The following is a 24913-nucleotide window of genomic DNA, read 5'->3' as shown; positions in this document are numbered from 1 at the left end:
AGTGCACATACTGTTACTATTGCCGCTAAGGTTTAACTTACAGACTCGTGTGAACAGCACAACAGCGGCACACCACGTTTGAGGAAGGAGGCTTAGCTTCCTGTCAGATTTTATGAAATGGGTCAGAGAAACTGCCTTTAAAAAAAAAGTTCTCAGACCTTGCTGCCACCGTATCAGGCACCACTGATGCTGATGCTGGCATCCCCATATGTCTGCATTCACTATATGAGGCCAAACAACCGTTATGTACTGGAAACGCCTCCGCTGAAATTTTGCTGACTTTGCAGCTTTGAGTCATATTGCGGTCTTGTCGAATCAGGATAATACAGTGCATCTAGAAAGTATTCAAACCATCACTTTTGAATGTTACAGCCTTATTCCAAAATTGATACTTTTTTTCCCTTCAAAATTCTGCACACAACACCCCATATACAACTTGAAAGGGGGTTGTTGTTTTTTTCCATCAGATTGAAAAAAAAAAAAAAAAAAAATCCAATTCAAAATTCAAAGTTCAAAAATTTAAAACTGATAAATCACATGCACTTAATTATTCACCGCCTTTACTCAACTAATGCACTTTTGGCAACTCCAAGTCCTGTTGACCAACTCAGCAGTAGAGTGTCTGCCCTGAGATTGGGAGGATGTGGGTTCAAACCGGGACATACCAAAGACTCTAAAAATGGCACCCATTGCCTCCTTAGAGTATTTGGGCATGGACTTGGGGGGTTAATTAAGTTGTTCTATTCTATTCTAAAACGCCCCCTCTGGTTTCCTCCAAACATGGCACCTAAAGTTCACACACAAAAAAAAAGTGTCATCAGACCACAGAATTTTGTTTCACATGGTGGAACTTCTTCCACTCTCGGATGATGCAGGCCACAGTGCTCATCGGGACCTGAATGCCCCAGAATTTTTTTCTCCACTCTTCTGTGTCTTGAGACAATCCTGCCTTGGAGGTCAGTTTGACTTCATGCTTGGTTTGTCTTCTCACATGCACTGTCAACTGTAAGACCAACTACAGATAATAAAAAAAAGTGTTGCCCCCTTGTTTGCCTGCATCCCTGGGGGACATTGGGAAAGTGACTTTTGCATGTAAAAACGACTTCTTCCTCCTCTTGTTTCCAATGTTTCCCATTGCAGTAAACCTGGCCATGACAACAGTTCTTGTGGTTTGACCACATCCCTTTGTTAATCAAAGTAAACAAAAAAGCCACCCACATATATTTCCATGAACATTTTTTTTGTACTCGGGCAGAGGTCAGAGTATTAAAAATAGTTTCACAAATCTTATCTGAATGCAAAATATTCACAGAGAAGGTGACGTTTTTGAAGAGAGCTGCAACAACTAGCCAGTTTTGTGGAATTTAATTTCAAGCAAAATATTGAAACAAAAAAACAAAACAAGCATCAGACCAAATCTTTCAGAGCCACTGGAACTGCTTGTAATTATCTTGTGACTACGTGTTGTAAAACACAAGACAGCAGCAGTATTTGGGGGAAAATGTGTTGTAACAATTTCCTCTGTGGTTTGTCCTTCCTTTCCTCCCACTTCTTTTGGGAACACTCAAACACTCAAACACTCAAACTATTTTGCATGCTTGTATCTAATTAATGCAACATCAGTTTCATTCATCCATTCATTCATTCATCTTCCATACGTGCTTACTCCCGAGCTCAGGGTCACGGGGGTCTGCTGGAGCCTATCCCAGCTGTCTTAGGGCGCAGGCAGGGTGACACCCTGGACAGGTCGCCAGTTCATTGCAGCGCCACATGGAAACAAACAACCATTCACACTCACATGCACACCTCCGGACAATTTAGAATATTCAATTGACCTCACATGCATGTTTTTGGAGTGTGGGAGGAAGCCAGAGAACCCGGAGAGAACCCACGCAGACACAGGGAGAACATGCAAACTCCACACCGAAAGGTCACAGGCCCGGGCCCCGGAATCAAACCCACGACCTTCTTGCTGTGAGGCAAGAAGGTTGTGGGTTAACACTGGGAACGCATCGACGTCAATGCATGCCGGATTTCCTTTCATGGCCAAGCTCAGGCATACTCTCGGACTGGTTCCGCCCTCCCCCGCTCTTCCCCGGAAGTTATGTCGCTGTGCGCTTCTCCAAGAAAATTTTTCAGTGTCAGGGAAATTAAAAAAAATAAATAAATACAGAGCGACTCCCGAAGCACCAACAACCGTCGGAGTGGAACGAACAGAGAAAATGTTGGAGGTTTGTTTAGCCTAATGCGGATGCGATGGACAGCCCTGTGGGCAACGGGAGTGAGACGGGCTCGACTCGGCCGGTGTACAACAAGAGAATAGTCAGCCACGGCAATATTTGGAAACATGTATGAGGACTGTGAGTGTATTGTGACCTCAAGCAACCTTAGTTTTAAGACTATTTGAAAAAAGTGCAACCGCTGAATCATGTTGATGAACTGTTAGCCACCACCGCTAACTCCGTGCTCTGCTTGTATGTTGTGTTCGCTGGCAGCGAAACTGAAGAGGCAGCCTTCACGATGGTAAGTGTTTAAATTGTGACGGTTTCGTAAACTTTGCTGTTTACTCTCAACTCCTGCACCGGCAAACTGAGGAAGTGAGGCTCAGCAGTGACCAAGAGTGTGACCAATCACAGCGGAGTGGGCTGGGCGGGAGACGTACATGGAGGAGGCCAGGGGTGGAGTGAAGTAAAACAGACTGTTTTCAGGAAATGCAGGAAATACAAGGAGGCGATGCAGCGAGAGACACAATCTACAAAGCTTTTAGTGATGCTTTGGAGGGGCCAGAAATTAAATACATAGGCCCAAAAAATGTGTATAATAGGTCACCTCTAAGTGTTTTCAAGAAGTGATTTTAAAACTTTACTGATGCACTTGTTTGCTTTAGAAAAGAGCAGCGCCATTTCCACAAATCAATAAGGGCTTAGTTATTCGTAGAATTTATTGTCTGTGCGATCAAATGATTTACAGCCCACAGTTCTGGTAAATTCATACTTTCCATTTCATTCACACAGGGAGGAGATGGGCACATTTCTTGGACAGCACACCCACACTTTTTGGTACTGCGCTCCCAAAAGAGCATGTGTGATGGCTGCGGGGAGAGGAGAGCAGCGCAGAAAGGCTGTCTGCTGCTTGCTGAGTCATTATGAACCTTGTTTATGCATCAAATAGCACATTTTACGAGGGGACAATGGAGAGAGACATACATAAACATCATGCATCTGGGAAAAAAGGACCATACAAGAAAATAAAGCCCATGAAACTACAGAGTGGATGATGCCGCTCATGTTAAAAGTGAGAAAGAAAAACAATAGGGAAGAAGAAAGGTGCACACAGACAGAGAGAATAAAGATTTCCTAAAGTCTGGACGGGGAGCCCCCAGGCTGTACATTCGGCCCACCTCCACACTCAGGCTTATCTTACATCACATGAGTGGGTTTCATGCTTATCATTGTCTGACAAACAGAATCACTGACTTCTAGATGGCAAAGGGACGGCCCCTGGTCCCCCACCACATCAGGCCTGATAAACATGTTCTTAGGCATATGTGAGCAATATAGAGAGGTCTCTGATGTGCGATTCCTGGGACTCTTTGGCTGACTAAAATAAAATCCCCACAGCGAAGTTATCGCCACGCGGTCACAGAAAAGGGTGCATTCCCACCAGCACTTGGAAGCTGCTTATTTGGGAGAGGGTTGCATTTTCAGAGAGAGACAGTGAGTTATTGATTGTAAATGACTAATGGCCAGCTTACTGACAGTGTTAGATTTTTCCAAAACACAACAATAGAAAGGAGAGAGTTTTGACGTGCTTTCGTTAGTTCTGTTCCTGCAGTCAGCGCTCCAGTCGTCCTCTCTAAGTGTGAGTCAGGTTCCAAGAATTTTATGCGAGCCACATCCGTGGAAAAAATGCAATATCTGTCTGCCACCCTTCCTGTCACTGTTTTGTATCTTTGACCAGCAGACTGATTTGAAACTTCACCACTGGGCTTTCATGTTCTTATCTCACATACAGACTCTTTTCAAAAAATTAGAATATCATGGAAAAGTTCATTTATTTCCATAATTCCATTCAAAAAGTCTAACTTTCATAGATTATAGATTCAGGGCCCACAATTTAAGTGATTTCAAGTATTTATTTGTTTATTATTTACATAATTTGGGCTTCCAGCTCATAAAACCCATGAAAACAAGATTTCAAAAAATTTGAATACTGTGAAGAAATCTTGTTAAAGTGTTAAATTGCTTCAGTTTAGTTGAATTGTCTCAGTTCGGTTCAACATGGGGAAGACTGCAGACTTGATAACTGGCCAGAAGAACATCATTGATACCCTCCATAGGATGGGTAAGCCACAAAAGTTTATAGCCAAGGAGGCTGGTTGTTCACAGAGTGCTGTGTCCAAGCATATCAATGGAAAGTCTAGTGGAAGGGCAAAATGTGGCAGGAGAAGGTGCACCACCAAAAAAGATGACCGTGGGCTTCAGTAGATTATCAAACAGAGAAGATTCAAGAATCTGGCAGAGATACAGAAAGAGTGGAGTGAGGCGGGAGTCACAGTTTAAAAAATCACCACATTCAGACGCATCCGGGAGATGGGCTACGAAAGTCGGGTTCCCCGGGTCAAGCCACTTCTGAGCCTGAGCCAATGTAGGAAGCGTCTCAACTGGGCCAAGGAGAAGAAGGACTGGACTGTTGGCCAGTGGTCCAAGGTCCTCTTTTCCGATGAAAGTAAAGCGTGCCTTTCATTTGGGAATCAAGGTCCAAGGGTTTGGAGGAAGATGGGTGAGGAACAGAACCCAAGCTGCTTGAAGTCCAGCGTGAAATATCCACAGTCAGTCATGATTTGGGGTGCAATGTCCGGTGCAGGTGTTGGTAAACTCTTTTTGTTTTAGAGGACTTGATGATTCCCTCTGCTGAGGATCTGTATGGAGATGCAGATTTCATCTTCCAGCAGGACCTGGCCCCTGCCCATACCGCCAGAAGCACTAAAACCTGGTTTGATGCCCATGCCATCACAGTGCTTGACTGGCCAGCCAACTCGCTGGACCTCAACCCCATTGAGAATTTATGGGGTATTATCAAGAGGAAAATGAGGGACACCAGACCCAAAAACAAAGAAGAGCTGACAGCAACCATCAAGGAGATCTGGGCTTCTATAACCCCCGGGCCATGCCACAGGCTGATTGCCTCAATGCCACGGCGCATCGAGGCAGTTATTAAGGCAAAAGGATTTCCAACCAAGTATTAAAGATTGACACATTGTTTTGAAAGTACAATATTTTGATTGAGTCAACAGGTATTTAAAAAAAAAATGCCGCGACTGAAACATAATAAGATCTGTATGAGCCATCTGACAATGAGGGAAGAGGTTAAAACCACCTTTATTTTTTCTGAGAAGTAAATGGCGATTTCTTCACAGTATTCTAATTTTTTTTTTAATTCTTTTTTCGTGGGTTTTTTGAGCTGGAAGCCCAAATTATGTGAAAATATACAAATACATACTTGAAGTCACTTAAATTGTGGGCCCTGAATCTATAATCTATGAAAGTTTGACTTTTTGAATGCATTCATTCATTCATTCATTCAGCTTCTATACCCGCTTATTCCTATTCAGGGTTACAGGGGTCTGCTGGAGCCTCTCCCAGCTGTCTTAGGGCGAAGGCAGGGTGACACCCTGGACAAGTTGCCAGTTCATCGCAGGGCCAACTTTTTGAATGGAATTATGGAAATAAGTGAACTTTTCCACGATATTCTAATTTTTTGAAAAGGGCCTGTACATGACCAGATTACTGTGTCTACAATTTGAGGGACTGTGACCATCAAAGATTTGTCTGTGTACTGCTGAGGGCTGATACACTAACATTAGCCCAGGAGGTGAGTTTGTTTATAACAGTCATTTCAACTATACAGACTTAGTTTCAGGTGGTTTTAACCTCTTCCCTCATTGTCGGATGGCTCATACAGATCTTATTATGTTTCAGTCGCGGCATTTTTTAAAATACCTGTTGACTAAAATAGGGTTGCCACCTTGGATTTGTAAAAGAATGGGACAAAATGCTGTTGAGCCTGGCCAGGCCATTCTTACTGGTTCAGACTGACTAACGAACATTAAATTTGGACAGTGGAGAGAGACACAAAGTAATGTTAGTACATTTATTCATTTGATTATAAGAAAACTGGCATCCATACAAATCTGTGTGTTTATGTTTATGTAGTTTTGTGTTTATTTATATTCCCTAACACTCAAATTGGGGCATGAGTTGCATCACTTGCTTAGGGATGTAAAGTAGGCTATAAACAAAAAGTAAGCAGAGTAATTTTAAGTAGTTGGAGGCTTTAGAACGTGTTTAGATTAACAGAAAACTCTGGAAAATCTCGAGTAGTGCGAACATTGTTCCTTTAGTTTGACACAAACACTTCTAGCTCTACCTTTATCCAACTGCATCTTTACCTGACCTCTGACTCCTCTGACCACGAGATGAGCCCCCAACACGTCACGTGACTTGCCACAAACATGTCCTGAATTATTTCTTTATTGGTTATTTACATTTGTTGCCCCCTCCAATCTACCACCCCAAGTCTCAGTACTTTTTTTGTATGGCTCCTTTATCATAAGCTTTGTTATGTCAGGGTTCTTGGTTGGTCTGTGATCTGGGGAGTTCCCTGTTGTCCACTTTGGTCTTTATCCACATTCTCTTCCAGGTTTGCAACACAGACGAAAACATTTAGTATAGATAAAACTAGTTCTGAAATAGTAGTGGAAATGCTAATCTTAGAGTCTTTCTTATCATATATACATTCCCTAGGAAGTTATAAATGGATTTAAGAATAGTAGTGGTGACAAAGCTGTGGAAATTAATCACAGAGTCAATTTTATGTTTTTTTTCTCAGCAAGTCTTTTTTTTTCTCAGCAAGTCTTTTTTTTTCTCACCTGTGACCCTGTATAATCATTCTTGTTGGCCTCTGGTCTGGCTGCTCTTTCTATTGTGGCAATAAAGGTTTTTTTTTTGTTTTGTTTTTAGGTGGAAAGTAACATTTTGAAATTGAATTAGGAATACAGCAGTATTACAATTTAACCAAAAACTGAACTTGTTTTCGGGGGTGGGGGCTAAGTGACACTTGGCAGAGCTCCGTGTCACTTAGCTGAGCTCCGTCTACCCGTGGTGCGTTTAGACGCGGCTCGCATAAACACGCTTCGATATGTTAAAAATGAATTAAGCCGTTGCAATGGCTGCAAAAAGTTCGGGGGACGGAGGGCACAGATACGGGAAGTGCGGGGGGCATGTCCCCCATGTACCCCGCGTCCCGTACGGCCATGGTCACTTCCTCCCCACAGACCTTTGCTGTGTCTCAATTCAGGGTCTGCACCCTTCAAACCCAGTGTCCTCCGTCTGAAGGAAGCGTTCTTCGAGTACCCAGCCTAGAAGGACGGACCAAACCCCGCCTCCCTGTAACCACACGGGACGGTCTAGCCTTCGGCGTATTTCCTCGTTGCATCACCGCCGTTCCCTCCGGCTGGCCAACCCTGGAAGTGACGTTTTTATAGCATCAAGCTAACCATTGGTTCGCCATCTAACGATGTTGTTCGATATTCAAATAAATAAAAGCCCGATGTTAAAACTGCATATTTTATGTGAAATTTCAATACTTAAATTTATATGAAGTGTCTTTACCAGTACATGCCGCTAATTTCAGCTGACTTCCCAAGATCTCACAATGCTTTTGCAGCAGCACGCAAAGCATCATGGGATACATAAGTACGCGAAGGATAGTAGCGGTGCATCCTTGGAATCGGCTAAAACGAGGGCACATTCCAAGTACGCATTTTGAGCATTCTAAGGACCCTTGGGAATTGGGACAAGCCTTCGCGCAGTGCTATGACGTAACTTGCTCTCAAAATGCGTACTTCAAGGATTCATACCTTGAATTGAGACACAGCCTATGACTGCAGTATTGACTCGATTTGAGGTGCCCCTCTTTGGAATCACATGAGAGCCTAAATTAAAAGTAAATAAATAAATGTAGAAATAGAAGTACAAGGGTTTATTTTGTCATTGCTTTTTCCCTTTTGGCATTGTAAAACACAAATGAAACACACAAATGAAAACAATGACGACATTTTTTGCCTTTGCCTTTTCTTTTGGCCTTTTTCTTTTGCCTTTGCCTTTTCCTTTTACAAACGGAAAAAGCAAAGGCAAAAGTAAAGTCCTTTTCCTTTTGCCTTTGCTTTTACCGAATGGACTGGGTTGTCAATCAAATGCCGTTGGGCGTGGTTTTCAGACCAGGATTAGTAGTCAATACCTGAAAAGGCAAAGGCAAAAGAAAAAGGCCAAAAGAAAAGGCAAAGGCAAAAAAAAATGTTGTCATTGTTTTTTTCACTTGTGTTTTACAATGCCAAAAGGGAAAAAGCAATGACAAACTAAACCCTTGTACTTCTATTTCTACATTTATTTATTTACTTTTAATTTTGGCACTTGTGTGATTTCATACCCCTCTGCCCTCTAGTAGATTAGACAGTATTAATCCAAACCAAATAAAATCTCCTTAAACTGTAGCTTTCTTCTTTTTGTCTCTGGCTTTGCAATTTAATGCACGCAGGTATTGTTTTTAGGAAAATCAGCAGCAGCCAGGCTAACGAGCAAGTAGTGGCCTCCGCCAGTGGTGCCATTTCCTCAGGCCCCCCCTCCCTCGAAGAGAAAGAATGAGTGCAAAGTCAAGTTCACTCATGATCATGTGTCATTATCTTAACATTATCTATGGTTGCCTGCCTGCTGTAAACTTTGTCACGTTTAAGGACAAATGTCACCATACTGGCTCATTTCCACTTGATCACAGGTGAAAGTCACTGAAGTGACTTAAATTTTTCATCAATTAATTGTAATAGTAATTGACGCAAGTTTTTATTTATTCACTTTTCTCGTGCTGGCACCAAAGCCATCAGGTGGCGCTATAGGTTCCACCGCATATATGGCCTATAGTACCAAGAGCTCTGGGACCTTAGAAAGTTTCAGCTCAGTAAATGTTACTTTGTCAACATCTAGTGGCAACAGCGAGAAACTGCAAGTGAAGGACGTCTTCAGGGAAAACGTTCGTGAAGACTTGAACTAAAAGATAAACTTACTAAAATAACTGAAGGCTCTTGTTTGCTTTTATGCTCATAGTTATGTTTATGTTTCTAATGTTTTACGGGCAAGACTCCATGATAATTAGATGAAACGTTTAAAACGTTACAAATCCGAAACGATGCTGTTACCACGAAGTCGTTCATTTGCTACCGTCCTGGAGTAGCGTTTTTTTTTTTTTTTTTTTTGTCTCGGAGTAGTTATAAATGCAATGCCTTAGAATGACAGGCAGGTGGTGGTAAAGACAAGCTGATATGACCTGACTGACGTTATAAACGATATAAAAGTACGACGTTCCTTGTCTTTGTTGCTTTGTCAGGACGAAATTTATGCTGAAAACAAAATTCAGCATCAACAGTTTTCATATTTGTGTTTCATCTCGACTCACTCAAGTGGACTAGGCCAGAGTGAGATAAGTATTGTTTCGTCACTTTTGTAGACACAAAAAGAGGTGGTTTGATTTAAATTTGTCAACATTAGTTTAGTGAGGCTTTTAGTTGTGTTAGTGGGTTTTTGGTTAATTTTTTTTTTCATTTGGTTATATGTTTTTCTTTAAGTTAACGGTACCCACAAAATTCTCTCAACAATGGAGAATCTTAAATGAATCAAATCTTAAGTTTGCCTTATTTTGCCCTCAAAATGCTGGATGTACAAGTTGAGGCATGAGGTGTTGAAAAAAAATAGGCCTGTTAAGTAGTTCACATGATAAATAATTGATTGGTTGAGATCCTCGACATGTGTAATTAAGCTTTAGAGCGCAAACAACTGCTTTGGAAAAGCACCCATAGAAACACCTACATACCATACATAGAAAGTAGCACCCAGTTCAGTGATAATGATTTGGCTTTACCTGACACTTGACGCTCTTTGTAGATATGCAGAAAGAAAAAAAACGCAGTATGTTTCTTGCATTTCGCAAGACTTCATTAGCAGGAAAGTTAAGACCCCTTTCAGATTTTCACACAGGAAGGAAGCACACGTCAAACGCGCCACTGTTCCCTCCACAAACCCACCCCCCACCTTCCCCAACCCACCACCCGAACTTCCCTCCCCCCTGTACCCATTGCAGGCTTAGCCCGTGTTAATGTTTGTGGTGTGAGCTGTTAACTGACTGCACAGTGCACACACAGTGTCATTTTGCAGAAGACCTGCAGCAAATATGCACATACATTGCACTACGGTCAGCGGGCAAAGTGATGAACGAGCAATCAGCAAAAACAAGATGTTTTGTTTTTTTGTTTTTGTTTTTTTAAAGACTTTATTGATTCTGCAACACGCTGGTAAAAGTAGCAGTTTATCGTGTGAAAGGAATCACCCAGAACTCCTCATCTGAAAAGTTTCCAGTGTGGGTGGAAATTTACATTGACAGATTTTCCTGCTTCACCTACTAGGAATCACCACAAATAAAAAAAATAATTAGTCTCCTTCATTAACACACTTTCATACATGTGTCATACACTGGCACCTCAATAAATACTTTTTGACATGTTACAACTGTAAGTGCATTAGTGTTTGAGCTTTTCATTTCACGTTTTAGAGATAGAGAGAGAGAAAAAGCACAATGTAACAAACACAACGAATCTAAAACTGTAAAACTGTCAAAGTTGAGATTTTTTTTTTGTTTTGTTTTTTGGCATTTGACTCATTTGCTTAATGTCACCATTGGGTAAAGTGACAAGTAACACTCTCTACTGCCCGGGACATTCTGAGCAGTTTACATTCTTTTGTTGGTGGACTACGCTCCCTCCCCAACCCCCACAATGCTTTAGATCTTGTAGAGGCCAAAGAAATTGGAGTAAGGTTGGTGGGTCAGTTGCCTGGGATGGGATACGTTCACGTACACCCGGTCATGTTTCTGCAGCTGCACGGCGGAGCCCAGGTAACTCTCCGTGGTCCAGGAGTGACGCGGCCGCAGGGCGCAGAGACCCTCCCGGTGGCCCTTCATCAGGACCTCGGACCACGAAGGCTCGCCGTCCCTCCTCATAAACATAGTATGGTCAAAAGGGGAGCAGTCATTGATGATGAACTCCACCCGTGAGTAAACGTGGTAGCGTCCGTGCTCGCTGACTTGCAGAGCGCCGTCCTCAGCACGGTACGTAATGCCACCTGAGGTGAACGCTGGCACCACATGTGGATCCCAGCGCAAAGTCTCAGAGACTTTTTTGTCACTGATAACTCCTGCAGGCAGAAGGAGAAACGATCAATCAGTTCTTTCAACGCGTGGGAGGAAGTTGCACATAGCCTCTCTGGTGTTTCCCATTCCGTCTTACCCATCACGTGAGCTGCAGGCCTGGTATCAATCCACTTTTCAAACATTGATGCTTCATCGACACCTGAAACAGGCCACCAATTTCACAAATCAAACCCCAATTGAACTTGCAGTGACAAGTGTTAAATGTGCCCAGGCATCCATCCCATGGCAACGCACGTTGACACTCACCAATTTGCTTTTCAGGGCTGCTCAGCTCTGATGCAAGTGTCACCTTTAGACAGACAAAAGGAAAACACTGAGACACTGTGATACGACAGCGCACCCTGAAGCACGAGCATGAGTTAGAGAGGAAATCCTGTCTCACTGGACTGGTGACCACAGATGAAGTGTCTGAGGTCTACATTTGCATTTTTAAATGTCAAAGCTGGGCGAGTGTCAACCCAAAATGGCAAAAGTCAGGGGAAGAAATTCTAATGATTGTCTAAATTTTCTAGATTTGAGGTTAACTTTCCAGTGTGGCGTTCCACTCTCCCACCTCAGCAAAAGCCTCACCAAAGGTGTGAAACAGTCACACATTTACTCCTCCATCATTCATCACTCATCCCTGAGTGAGAATGCAAGAAGAGGCAGCAGTAGCATCCCAAATATCTGCGATTAAGACCAACATTAATTTGGTCTTGATCTGCCAAATTGAAGATTTAACACACGGTTTTAAGAGTCATACCTTGTACTTCTTTGAGTCATTTTCCTCAACCGCTTTCTGTTGCACTTGCAACATGACAGATTGTAAACTCCCCCACCCCACCCCACCCCACCGGCCAGCCATCTCTTACCTCTTGCATCTCTTTCAGATTTTTCTGCAGGTTCTGAATCTGGTAGGCTTCAAATCCCAGGGCGACAAAAACAAGCAGGAAGAGCATCAGCACCGCCAGGGCCAACCCTGTGCTCATCCCCAAGCAGCTACGGCTCCGTCCCTGGCTCCTCGTCCTCTCGTGGGGCTGAGCAAAAGACCAGCAGGGCACCAGGTTGGAGGACGGGACGGGGCGCTGAGTGCCTCCGCCTTCGTTGACAAAGAACACCTGCGGGAGCGGGTAGGTCTGGTCGTAGCTCATGGTGCAAGTCCTGTTGTCAGAGCAGTCGTTTGTGTGCATCTGTCACCTCTGCATGAAGGAGGCGTGTTCTTTAACCTCATCTCAGAGACCAAGCTTCTAACAAGACACTAACCGCCCACGGAACCCACCCACGCAAGGTGGAAGGTGCCACTTCGACAGAAAATAACAAAAAGCTGATGAAAATATTACAAGTTATTTATTACTCTATGGTCTGCAAAACACAACGATACTCTGTATTTTGACATGAAACTGCATGACTTAAGCTGACATGAACATTTTTGGCTTATGGTGTCTTTGTCACTTGGCATAAAAAAAAAGTTCAGGGGACAGGAAGTAGGAGGCTTTCAGCTGACCCCTATCTCACCACTGCTCAGCTTAAGACCTTTTCAAAGATTCCACAAGGGGAAGGATGCAGAAACCACTACGTCATCTTGATTTCACCGGACACAAAACTTTTCTTTGGCTCAGAATTGCAGCAAACAATAGCAAAACAAATGAAACAAGAAAAAAAACATTTTTTTTTTTTTTTTTACTTCAATTTCAATTTACTTGGGCCACTGACTTTCTTCAAAGCTCAGTCACATTTATTTTTGGTCACACATTTAAAGAGCCTTGATGTTTCAAGAGCCTACCGTCGAATACAAACCGCTGCAAATATTTGTGACAAGTGACATAGCAGTTTCAGTAGTGCGCATCAGCGGATTCTTGGTGGGAAGATACTGCTGCCACATTAAAAGGATGTGCGCTTCTCCCTCTCTGGTAGCCTGGTAGCAACAGACGACACTTTAAAGGGTGAGAATCACCCCCCGAACCTCAGAGAAGCAATTACAGGAAAGCAGAACATTTCCACGGCGTCTGTTAAAGAAACCTCATGTCTTTGTGGTCTCTCTGTCACCCATGGGCTCGGTTTCCTCAGATGAGAACGTGTTCAGCCAAACTCTGCAAATGACTTGGCATCATCCAGCTGAGCCCCTTGCGGGTCTTCACGAAGCATGCGTTTCCAGAATGGTGGTTTACTGCAACCTTGCAGTCAGAGCGAGCGTCAGCTGAAGGCCCTAGACAGGCTGCGCTGCTCTGTATATTCTAACCTTAAAACGGTCTGAATCACAGTGGTGGTTTTATTTTGGATGACAATTGCCTCGTGTTCCGTGTTCGATCAGTTTCATTTATTCAGGTCAGTCCAGAGAGGGGGGTGGTGGGGTTGGGGGGGGGTGGGGGCGCACGGGGGCACCTTGCAGCGTGCAAACACAGGAGGCTGCAACGTCACACCATAACCATGACCTTCACTGAGTCTCCGCCTTGCGAGCGATGCGACCGTTTCCAAGAAGTGATCAGTGCTCACAGCGATCTTCACAGTCAGAGCGACTGCTGCGGCAGCACAAAACGGTAGAGGTGGGAGGGCAGGGTTTCTGGGGTCTAACCAGAACGTCGTTCTGTGTTGCTGCTCTACTTAATTACGCCAGGGAAAAAAAAATGAATCACTGAATCAGCAGAAGTCTTGTCCATTGAAACGCGCATTTCTCAAAAATCCGCTCATTGGTCCGTTGCGTAATGGAGCTGCCTGTGGTTGCGATGACTGATTCAAATAGAGTAAAACTCTGCGACTTGCCTCGGTTGTTCTGAGAGATGGCTCCAAAACTACATTGACAGAACAGGCGGAACTTTCAGGAATATTGTAATTCAGCTCTGAATCATTCATTCATTCATTTGGCTGGGTTTCATTTTATATAGCTGTAAGAACAGAAACATATACACTTGGTTTTGTTTTGTTCTTTTTGTTTCTTTTGAACAAAAGAAATCCAAGTTTACATGTACCAACGAAGACAGAATGAACGTTTTCAATGTAAGAACAGAAATTTCTCTTGTGAAGAATTTGTACAAAACATGACTCATAAGCGCTCTATCAAGCGTCTCACTCGTCATCAGAGGAAGAATTATAGTCCAGCCCCAGGACATGAGCAGTCCTCTCTGTCGGCACGGCGGCAGAAGGCTCCCCAGGCGTCCTCTGGGCCGCTTCACAGTCTGATTTACAGTCTTCGGCGTCCCTGCTTTTGCTCTGGTCTGGTAAAGTCTGTTCTGATGAACTGTTAGTGAGGTTTGGCAGTTTGGACTGCAGCACGCTGGCGAGGTTCTGCACTTCAGAGGAGGCACACTTAGCCAGGGATCCTCTGAATGCTGCGGTGGCCACAGCCAGTCTAGTGTTATCGAAAGAAAGGGGCTGGTCCTGGTCAACACATGTGACCGACAAGGGAGCAGACACGTGGTCAGTGGAGAGTGGTGTCTGAAATGAAGAGTGAGAAAGACAGAGCGGTTCGGTGCTGTGACTTTCTGTCCACCTGGAGGAAAAGTCACTCTTGCCTCCACTCGGCTGGGGTTCAGCACTGTTTGACTCACAGGGCCGAGGAACTTTTGCTGTTGAACAGAGTAAAGACAAGAGGTGCGGGAGGAAGAGGTTGGGTCAACTTAACAAAATACTTCAATGGGATAATTGTAAATTTAAAGGTCCAGTGTGTAAATTTTTTTAAGGAAGTCTGGTATTTAAGGAAGCCAGCCTGACATTTAGGGCATTGTCAGGTGGGCTTCCATAAAAAAATGGCAGCACAAGATGGCAACTAACTAGAACTACGACTAGAACAGTTCTTGGCTTTGCAATATATATATATATATATTTATACATACATACATACACATACATACATACATATATAATATAAACAAATAACTTTTATTGTACAGCGACTATAAACTTTTATTGATTACTTTTATTGATGTTGATTAATGGCCAATATATTAAGCTTTTGCCAATATAAAAATCATAAATCAAGCCAAATTCGACACATTGGACCTTTAAAGCGGAAATTTGTTTGTTTGTTTGTTTAGGCCTGATTATGGTTACTAGATCTTCCTGAAATTAAATTAGAAGCAGCGATTAGGTCAGTCTTCAGTTCATCTCTGAGGGGAAGTTAAGTTGAATCTATTAAATACACTATGATGTTACGGTCATGTACAAAGTACATGAAATATGCATACACCCTTGTAAATATGAACAGCATAAAATTGTCTTTTCTCTTAATATTGGGATAAGAGAATTCAAATCATGAAGCTCATCTGCAGGTTTGGTGATAAGCATGCATGGTAAAGCTGACTGACCAACGCCTGTCGGGTCTTGTGTGTCAGCTCTCCTTTTGCTGTACGACCGTGGCGTCCATGGCTTGTGTTTACAGGAAGGGTCTAGAACTCGCAGTTTAGCTACGAAGCGCTTGTACTCTTTCTCCAGGGCCTCGATCTGCAGTTGGAACTCTGCAATCTTCCTCTCGGGGTAGTGCGTCAGCTGGGACTGCTGACAGAAGGAACAACAACAACAACAACAACAACAGATGTTGACAGTGCAAGGCTGGAAAGGTGGCACTTGTAAAGACAAGCTGAGCTCGGTCACATCTCACTTACCTGCAGGCAATACTCAATCTCCTTCTGAATGCTTGGGATCCACTTTTTGACAGAGGACGCTGAATTCAGAGTTGACTGCGGGAACAACAAACATTTGCTGCGTGAAGCCGAGGCACGACAGTCGTATGAGCACTGATCGTTAGCAAAGCTGTTTTGCCGTCCATTACCAGCTTGGGTCTCCGCTCGAGTGCGTCCTTGAGCCGTCCCTCTGCACATTAAAAGACGGACACGTGGAGTGGTGTTAACACAATAAACCAAACCAAGGCTGAGAGTCGCATGTTATATCCAGGCGTCCGCTATTTCGGAGAAACAAGTGGTTTAGCGTCCAAGCGGCTAACGCTAGTTGTGCAGCCAGGTTGTCCTGGAAGAGTGAGATGTCGACGGCTATTCCGGTTTGCGAAGTGGCCGACGGCTGCATACCTTCTCGCTCCCTCTGAAGCCACAGTCGGTTCAGTCTCCCCTGCTGCTTTTCCTCGTTTCGTGCCATTTTCAAATTCGACCCGGGAGCCCGCTGCTCGGGCAAAAACAATGTCACGTGACGCACACCTAGAGCCCACGTGATGCCACTACACCACGAGGTTTTCGCCGACCAAGCAACTACTGTTTCCGACTCCCCTGCAACGCCCAGACACAGAAAGACACACGTGTGACTACGCATCTTCCATTAATACCCGGAAGTGTTCGTATATTATCTGTCTCAAAAACACCTGGCCTAAATAGATATTTCAAAGTAATTAAAAGTAACAACACAAAAATCCCATCTATCTGTCTGTCTGTGTGTCTATCTATCTATCTATCTATCTATCTATCTATCTATCTATCTATCTATCGAAACACAGTATTGAATTAATGAAAAGGCAATTTTGTCCAAAGTTTGTTTCCAAGACTTTATGACGACACTCTGCACTTAGCCACATCTCATTTTGACCTTTTAAACACAATGCACCTGGTCTCCCTTTTCTTTCTTTCTTTCTTTCTTTCTTTTTTAAACTTCAGCATTCATAGACTTCTGACGCTGTTCTTCCATTGGAAGGCAAACTGTGGTCTGCCCACCTGCATTTGCAAGAGGCCTGGTTTTATTGTGACCGCTGGTGGCACTTGTTAAGCAGCTGTTTAATTTTAATATTGCACCTCCTGTGCTGGTTTTCCAGAGTGTAGGACGAATATCTTTATCGACTACAGTTTCAGGCTGTGTGAGCAAAAGACATTCTTAAAAAAAAAAAAAAAAAAAAACAGTAATGTTTTCAACCATGATCTTCTGATGAATTTTCCTTAAGCCAACACAGACGATGAATCATTGGTTTGGCGCTGTGGTTTAACTCATAACCTCTGGGTAAATGAAACTCCTGATCAGATCTGTCATCGTCCTCTTTGTGAGACAAAGCAATATTGCTTGTCTGTCAAGCAGTAAAGAAAATAAGGTTGCAAACATTAACGGCTATAGATTGCTTCTTCTGATCAGGCCTCATTTCACAAGCCTTTGATTTAGTCAAAGGTACCATAATGACTTGCAAAATTACAAATCATATTGCAATTTGGGCTATTTAAATTATTAACTGTAGTTCAACTTCAACATGTGTAAATACAGTTGTAACCTTTTGTTCCTGATTGCATTTTATTGTGACAACAGCCGTTTTACTCTGAAGCAGATCAACAAATGCAGGAGCGTTGAAGTGTACACTGTCTTTATTTGTATAAGTGAAAGGGTTTTAAAAAAAACACAAAATAAAATCGCACAAGGTATTTAGTTTCTGAGTATTGTTTTTTTTTTTTTTTTTTACGTGAAGTGCGTTTTGAAACCGAGATAATCTTTTTCATTGAATTGCCCTTGGTGCCTCTTTGGGACCGTATTATTATGCAGAGATTAGAGTGGATTCACTTCCCGTAATACACGCCTCCTGCGTGACGTTGATCTTCCGAGCGAGCCCTCTCCTTATATGGTGGGGAAGGACCCCGAGTTCCGGGATGATGTCATGCCGCCCCAAATTGGAGAAATCGGATCAATTTTGAAAGGACGTGTAAAAATAAAGTACACGTATCCCGTGATTAACATGGCTACATTTAAAATATAGAATACGTAAACAAAGGTCAGTGGAAAGTGCATAAGAGCACGACTGTTGTAACTGAAAATATTCTGAAAGCACACCCATTTACACCTACAATATTTACCCACCTATACGCTCGTTCAAAGTATGTGTTTAATACACAGCAGCTACAAAAACATTCGACATTCTTATTATGTTGCCTGTATGTCAATATGTCTTGTCCTTTGTCTCTGACATTTATTAATTACCGCGCGCTTGCTTGTGTATGTACAAAGAAACAGTTGATGAGCCCATACAAGCTTCGGCAGGTGGATTAACTGGGTACCGATGGTGTTTCGTTTTCCTTTTAGCGAGCACGTGCTGCCCTCTCGTGTTCAATTGTGAACATGACACACTCGAGGCTGAGCAGAGCAAAAAAAAAAAAAAAAAAAAAAAAAAAATATTCCACTGTTTAATCTGTGGCCCATTTGATCTGTGCCACAACATTTACCGGCTTTACTTTGTAGTCTAACCCGGGTTGAGACTTGCATTGCATGCTTGCTGGGTATATACAAAGCATGAAACAAACAATTTAATATTTATATAAAGTATCTTTTGTTTCAAACTTTAAGCGCATGATCAAGGGGTTGGTATGCACGCTGTCTCTTGGCTCATAAATGGAAACTTTGGACAGGATTTGCAGCATTACCAACTGTTTTATGAGTTTAGACATAAGTGGCATTTGGTGTGTGTGTGTGTGTGTGTGTGTGTGTGTGTGTGTGTGTGTGTGTGTTTGTTTGTTTTTTGACATTCTCAGAATGTTAGGGACTCGCCAGCAATCACTGGTGTTTGAGCTATTCCTACGTTTAGTTTTTAATTATTGTTGTTACTGTAGCTTGGGTTTTGCTAATACAAGGAACACTAAACAATGTATTTACAATAACAACAAATACAATGTACATATACACAGTATACTCTCCTAGCACCAGCAGAGGTGCTTTCTATATTTCTTATTGTTTTAAATTTAGTGAGGTGTCTTGAATGTGTTTCTTTGCTGTGTGGTTGATAAGTAGGGGGTTTATTGGAGTTTTTCTGCGTGTGCTCTGTGTGGACAGTTGAGATAGATATTTTTCAACCTGTTGCATAGACAGCAATCTGTACATTCAGATCCAGCAGGAGACTAATGGGAGGTTTCTATACTGACAACTAGTGTGCGCAGAGACATAAACTGAATACTGAAAACCTCCCACAGGCCCGATTTGAAGAAACCCTTTCTTCCTTGGCAGGGAGTGAGGCCAGCCTGTCAGCTGAAACACCATCACTTAACTTAGATCGATAGCAGCACTAATGGAATTTACCTTGAGGTACTGGGAACTATGGCAGCTCTTGCAACATGTTGCAACATGTTTTATTGTTTGAGCTCCTGACAAGGCACACCCACCATTTTCCCCTGTCACACACTAAGAAGAACACAGAATGGCAACGTTGCTTTGTTTTTGTTTTTGATCTGGTTTATTTTCTTAAATATTCAATTAGTTTCTGAAGTGCTCAGAAAATAAAACATAAAAAAATTATACGATATTCTTATTACAAATGGTAAACTTAAGTACTCCAAGTTCATCTTATATACATATAGCAATGAGTTAAACCCCATTAAACAGATTTAGAAAAAAACAAGTAAAATCTTGAAGCTTTTCTAACTTAACTTCTTACAATTAAGAAAAAAAAAGTACATTGTACTGTAACTCAGAAGTCAGGCAGCTTTGTTACAACTTTTCAGCCGTTTAGAGTTGTTTGCCATCACGCCCAGGGTGTGAGGCCATTATGGCTACAGCAAGAAAAGTCTCTATTGCAGGCTCTTAAGTCCACTAATACTGAATTTCTCCTTTGATGGTCATGATTGGGGTCCATGCAGAGCTGGGTGTAAATCAAGAAAACTTCAGTCCTGTCCAGTTCTGTAAAGACAGGCACGACACAGAGGCAAGAATGCTTTCCTGCTTGTTGCCATGCCCCCTGGTCTGGTCCACGGCTGCTGTCACTGTCCCGGGCTCCTCTCTGGGACGCGCCAAGTCGGGGAGGAAGCGCTTGACACTCTGGAACTTTAGTCTCAGCCCCACCTCGGGGTCCTGCCACTGTCGCGCCACATCATCCCCAAATCCCGCCCTACGATTCGGATGAGATACTGCCGCTCACGTTCACAGGAAGCGTCCAATTCGTTCAACTACAGTCTTTTTTCCCTTTCTCTCTCTCTTTCTTTCCCGCTTGTCTCCTTGCCGTCGCCTCAGAAGGTCTGGAGCTGCTGCGTCAACATGAGCTGGCAGCCGCTGTTGACGTGGTTCATCACCTTCTGCTTCAGCTGGGCCACCTGCTCACGCAGCATGTTGGCGGTGGACGCCAGCTCCGAGTTCTGGGACTTGAGGTTCTTGACTTTGTCCTCCAGCCGCGAGATGCGCTCCAACTTCCTCTTCCGGCATTTGGAGGCGGCGATGCGGTTCCTCATCCTCTTCCTCTCGGCCTTGATGCGCTCCTGGCTCTCCATGTCGATCGGGGAGAGCGGCGGCGTCTCGCCGGGCATCTCGGGCACCGTCTGGGGCTCCTCCTTGAGCGCCGAGAGCCGCGAGATCTGGCCGGAGGACGGCTGCCCGTAGATGGGGAGCTGGGGCGGCGCGGCGGGGAAGGACATGGTCGGTGCCGAAGGGGTGTAATTGGGCGCCGAGACGGTGCTGATAGCCGGGTTGAAAGTGTTCAAGTCCTCGTAGACCGGCGAGTCCGAGCGCATCGCGGCGCCGTTGGTGCCGTTGTAGACGGCGGCGCCGGCCACCGACGACACCGGCGGCAGGGCACCGTTGACGGCGGCGGCCGGGGCGACGCTCACGCCCGGCGTGCCCGGCATGTGCTGGTGGTGCAGCTCTGCCAGCGCCCGCACGAAGCCCTCGGCGAAACCCTCCTGCTCGTCGGTGACGTTCTTGGGGCACAGGAACTGGGTCGGGGTCGGCGTGGTGGTGATGAGTCCGTTGCTGGACTGGATGATGAGCCGCTCCAGCTCCGGCGAGGCCAGCTTGAGCAAGCCCACGTCGGGCGAGGTGAGGATGTCGCTGGCTTTGGGCCGCAGGTGAGCTTTCAGAGTGGCCGGAGTCGGGTCGGAGAGGTTCAGTGTCATGTTGTGTTTCAGCGCTTTGGGGTTGCCGTAGCCGAAGCCGGCGGTGTCGTGCTGGGAGAAAGCGTTCAGTGAGTCGTCATAGAATGTAGTTTCCATCTTGGCATTCATAGAAGAGAAACAGCGTACAATTACAAAAAAAGAGTCTTATTCAAAAACAGCTTCTCGCCCCTTTTTCTCTTCTTCCTGGTTTACCAGTCGGGGTGGCAAAAAAAAAATTAAAAAAAATACGTTTTCCCAAAACGTCCAGATAGAAAAAGTCCAAACTTTGAGCGTTCACTTTCTTGACACAGGAATCAGGACTTACTTCTTGTCAGCCGGCGGTGGTCGAGAACTCTGTGTTCGCTTGTGTCAGTTGGCACGGGTTTTTTTTTTTTTTTTTAGTCAAACTTATCCAAGACTTGTGACTGAGTCCGAGAGAGCGAAACGCGCCAAGTGAGACCGAACTTTCCTGTCGAGCACCGGCGCGGTGTCTGCCCTGCTTCCTCCGCCCCGGCTGTGTATATACTCTGGGCTGTGACAGCGTGGAGGCGAAGAGGGCGGGCGGCTAACCTTATCTGCTGCCACTGGCTCGCTAAGAATAGCTATGATGTCATCGAGGGGCTCTCCCATTGGCCGGAGGGCTCCTGTCCCGGCCCACCGATAAGGCGTGTTGCCTCGACCGGGAGATCTCGCGGTGGATTGTGGGATGAGGTAATCCTGTAAGGAGAGCGCGAGGGCGGTCCGATTGTGGGATGACGTGATTGTTTTTGAATATCTGGTTACCCGCTTTACTGTCAGCGGCGGGACGGCCAGTGTTCCGCACAACAGTGCTGCCAAAGCCGATTTCCCTCTTTTTCGCCCGCTGCCAGCTGGGGGTAAAAGCATTTACCAGAATAGCAGATTTTATAAGGGATGATTCCTTAAGTGCACTTAAACCGTTACCCATAACATTATTGAATTAAACCTTTAAAATGTGCAGAATGGTAGCTCATTAAATAAATATTGGAATCGATCGTAATAAGGATCTTAGTTTGTTAATTTAGCAATTATTTATCAATTTTAATTTGAAATTATAATGAATCTGCAGCGTCACTCAGTCATATCTCAGGAAATACAGTATAAATGAAAACAATATGTGTCATAAACATGAAGTAGGCTAAATTACCTGTACTTTACATTATTTCTCAGAACAAAACTACCAAACAATATTTAAAACACTTAATCAATGGCTGCAGAGTTGTCTTAGTATTTATTACTAATATTAATGTTATTTATTACTACTATTTTAATATAATATCGATTACAGTTGTATAACATTTTGTGCACTGATTAAGGAATAATTTGAATCTACCCTTGATTGTTGGACATTATGATAAAGCTCTGGCAAAGCCCTTTTCTTTTGTTATGCCTTCAAAAAGCATCTCCGTAGTTATAATTAAAAAAAACTCACTCCTGCAGACAAATTCAATTTGTTTCTATCAAGCTTAATGCCATGAGAACATGTTCATCACTTTTTTTGTCTGTCCCTTTCATTACATCGTACATCATTGTCTTTGACAAAAATATCTATACTGTCGCTTAAATTGAGGTCTGTTTTTGGTTAGTGGACTCCAATATTATGTATAAAATGTTACACTGCTGCGTGAGGGGGGAAATCCACATTTGCCTGCAGAATATATGGAATACATCTTATGCTGTGGAAATTAGACTGCCCACAAACGCGTTTACATCACTACTGTACCGTATAGCTGAGTCCATCCTTTTAAATCCTAACTGAAAGAAGCAGCGAGAGTCCTTGCTTTCCTTTATCCATCAGGAGAAAGATTTAAAAGCAAAGCCACACATCTTGGGTAGCAAAAAAAAAAGAAAAAAAAGAAAAAAGCTTCATTTAGGACCTTTTAATTTCTGCTACAACTACAGGATGGATGTACAGACGTCTACTCGTCCCCATAAAGCCAAAGTGCATTTCCTATTATCTGTGTCAGGGTGTGTAATTAGTGTGGCGCACTCCATTGTCCCCTGGCCCTCGGTCAGAAATCACAGCTGGTTTAATGGCATGAGGTTAAGCGTCGCGTCTTACGTGTCCCCCTCTCGTCTTCCACACTCCCACTGTCTGGGTCAACTTCTGCCCTGCCAGCTTTACCGCCTACTATCTCCAGCGCGCCATGTCTAAATATGTCCCCCTTGTGTGACAAGTAAATCAGCCCCTGGCGCTGGCTGGCTCAGTGAGGCACCTAAGGAGGATGAACCCCGCTCATAAAACACCAGCACAGTCTGACTTTTTATGGCTTGCTAATGTTGCCTTTATGTACTGTTGTAGACGTCAAGCCGCGGCGATCAATAATGTCCAGAACAATCCGTTCCAGAGACTCGATTTAACCGATTCTTGGCCGGGCCTGTTCCCCCCCACCCCCATTTTTATTTAAATGCTTTTGAGAAAATTGCATTGCTTTATGGCTGTGGAACATCTAAAGATAAAGGTTAAAGTCCGAAACCTTTTTGGAATGATGAAGTTTTATTTTTTCCACTTCTGTCTTCTCCCATTTTATTGTCTACTTTTTGTAAGTCTTAAAAAAGTTGTTACAAGCTGTTCAGAATATTATTCTAAAGCTAAACAAAGAGAAAACATTTAGTTGCATCAACCCAATGGCCTACTGGCACGATGTGAAATATTCATTTTCTGCTGCTCATCCATCTATTCATGACTGCTATTTTTCTGAATTAAAGCACATGAAAAAATCATAAGTAGGTGGTCTCGGGCCCACCGCTCGGCTGCAGGGATCCACATGTATGACTTCATTCATTGTCCCAAATAGAGGAATTAGGGCAACAGTATAACATTTGATTTCATTTAAAGTCATTACCTCAATTAAATTAAAACTTTTTTCCCCCCCTGTCTCAGAGTCAGCTCCCATGGTGAAACTCAGACCTCGGTAAGCCCTGTTTTATACACTTTCAAATAGTGTTTAACGCAGAACACTTAAATGTTTCATGATGGCTGGATGGTTGGATAGATTAGGCTGGCTTTTTTCCTCCTGCAGCTCACCATGCGTGAAGTTATAAAAGGGTAACCACAGTCGGGCGCGCTGGCTTGTCGAAGTGCTTTTGGTTTAGGAATGTATGGGGGAATTAGCGTCGACCGGCCCTTCTGTTTAAGTGACTGTTCAGCGTGGGGTTGAGATATCCTGCTGTTTCCTTGGTTCGGGGCCTGGACATTCAGTCATCCTGTGGTTACATGCACAACACCTATTCAGTTTCCTCTTTAGTTACAGTGGGTGGGCGGAGACTGCGGAGGCAGGAAACTTGGAGCCACAAGTGACCTGAACAAATCCTACATTTGTGTGTATTTTGCCAAATTTCTCGAAAATGCAGAACGCCCCCCCCCCCCTTTTCTTTTTCTTTTCTTTTTTTTAAAGGGATTGCATTGCCACCAGTGAAAACAGAGAGTCTTTTATGCAAACATCTGATTAGGAGGACTACGTGGAGACTCTGTGTCTCTGTTGAATTATTTCTGCTTGGTGGCTCACAAGCTTGTCAGGACTTTGGGTTTTTACTTTTGGCAGAAATGACAAATTGCAGGAGGTTTAATGAAAAGGTAGCAAGAAAAGCTTTTCTTTTTTTTTTTTTAACCGCTTTGTGTACATGCTCAGTACACAATGAAGAATTACAGCACGGGCTGTGCTTCAGTTGAGAATTAACGTCATTAAGTCCAAACCATTCGCAGATGTTTACAGACTCATTCAACACCAGTAAAACCCAAATTAGTGCGCGTGGACTCTCTATTGCACCTCCATTCGTCCTTTACTTGGACTTGTTCTTTGTTTATACAGTATATAAATACATTTCCATTATTAGTA

General features: G+C 43.7%; 3 protein-coding genes and 1 long non-coding RNA gene across 6 annotated transcripts in view; 1 reads left to right on the top strand and 3 right to left on the bottom strand.

Moving 5' to 3' along the window:
• Positions 1-10360: 10360 nt before the first annotated feature.
• On the bottom strand, positions 10361-12485 carry faslg (Fas ligand (TNF superfamily, member 6)). Its single transcript, XM_076039281.1, has 4 exons — positions 12168-12485; positions 11563-11605; positions 11393-11455; positions 10361-11300 (listed from the first exon to the last, which is right to left on the bottom strand). The coding sequence occupies exons 1-4, from the start codon at positions 12483-12485 to the stop codon at positions 10888-10890; spliced, it is 837 nt and encodes a 278-aa protein (XP_075895396.1). The 3' UTR covers positions 10361-10887.
• Positions 12486-12623: 138 nt separating this feature from the next.
• On the bottom strand, positions 12624-16464 carry LOC142897162 (uncharacterized). Of its 2 annotated transcripts, none has more exons than XM_076039278.1 (5): positions 16314-16464; positions 16061-16101; positions 15894-15968; positions 15597-15786; positions 12624-14858 (listed from the first exon to the last, which is right to left on the bottom strand). In XM_076039278.1, exons 1-5 carry the CDS (start codon positions 16378-16380, stop codon positions 14359-14361), a joined length of 873 nt encoding a protein of 290 aa, XP_075895393.1. In that variant the 5' UTR covers positions 16381-16464; the 3' UTR covers positions 12624-14358. The 2 variants fall into 2 exon arrangements, with proteins under 2 accessions (XP_075895393.1, XP_075895394.1); XM_076039279.1 differs by having other exon boundaries at positions 15597-15783.
• Positions 16465-16480: 16 nt separating this feature from the next.
• LOC142897172 (uncharacterized) overlaps positions 16481-24913 on the top strand; it is a 76865-nt gene continuing 68432 nt past the window's right edge. The window contains exon 1 of the long non-coding RNA XR_012928426.1: positions 16481-16539. This is a non-coding gene — a long non-coding RNA (uncharacterized LOC142897172). The remainder of the gene's footprint in view (positions 16540-24913) is intronic.
• On the bottom strand, positions 19407-21586 carry jun (Jun proto-oncogene, AP-1 transcription factor subunit). 2 transcript variants are annotated; one of them, XM_076039301.1, is made up of 2 exons: positions 21382-21586; positions 19407-21173 (listed from the first exon to the last, which is right to left on the bottom strand). In XM_076039301.1, the coding sequence occupies exon 2, from the start codon at positions 21171-21173 to the stop codon at positions 20199-20201; it is 975 nt and encodes a 324-aa protein (XP_075895416.1). In that variant the 5' UTR covers positions 21382-21586; the 3' UTR covers positions 19407-20198. The 2 variants fall into 2 exon arrangements, with proteins under 2 accessions (XP_075895416.1, XP_075895417.1); XM_076039302.1 differs by having other exon boundaries at positions 19407-21128.

The sequence above is a fragment of the Nelusetta ayraudi genome, unplaced genomic scaffold, assembly GCF_046127955.1.
Source record: "Nelusetta ayraudi isolate G7.1 ecotype Tasmania unplaced genomic scaffold, CSIRO-AGI_Nayr_v1 ptg000059l, whole genome shotgun sequence".
Classification (NCBI taxonomy): Eukaryota; Metazoa; Chordata; class Actinopteri; order Tetraodontiformes; family Monacanthidae; genus Nelusetta; species Nelusetta ayraudi.
The sequence above is the reverse complement of the archived record's forward strand: the minus strand, read 5'-3'. Positions and strand labels throughout refer to the sequence as shown.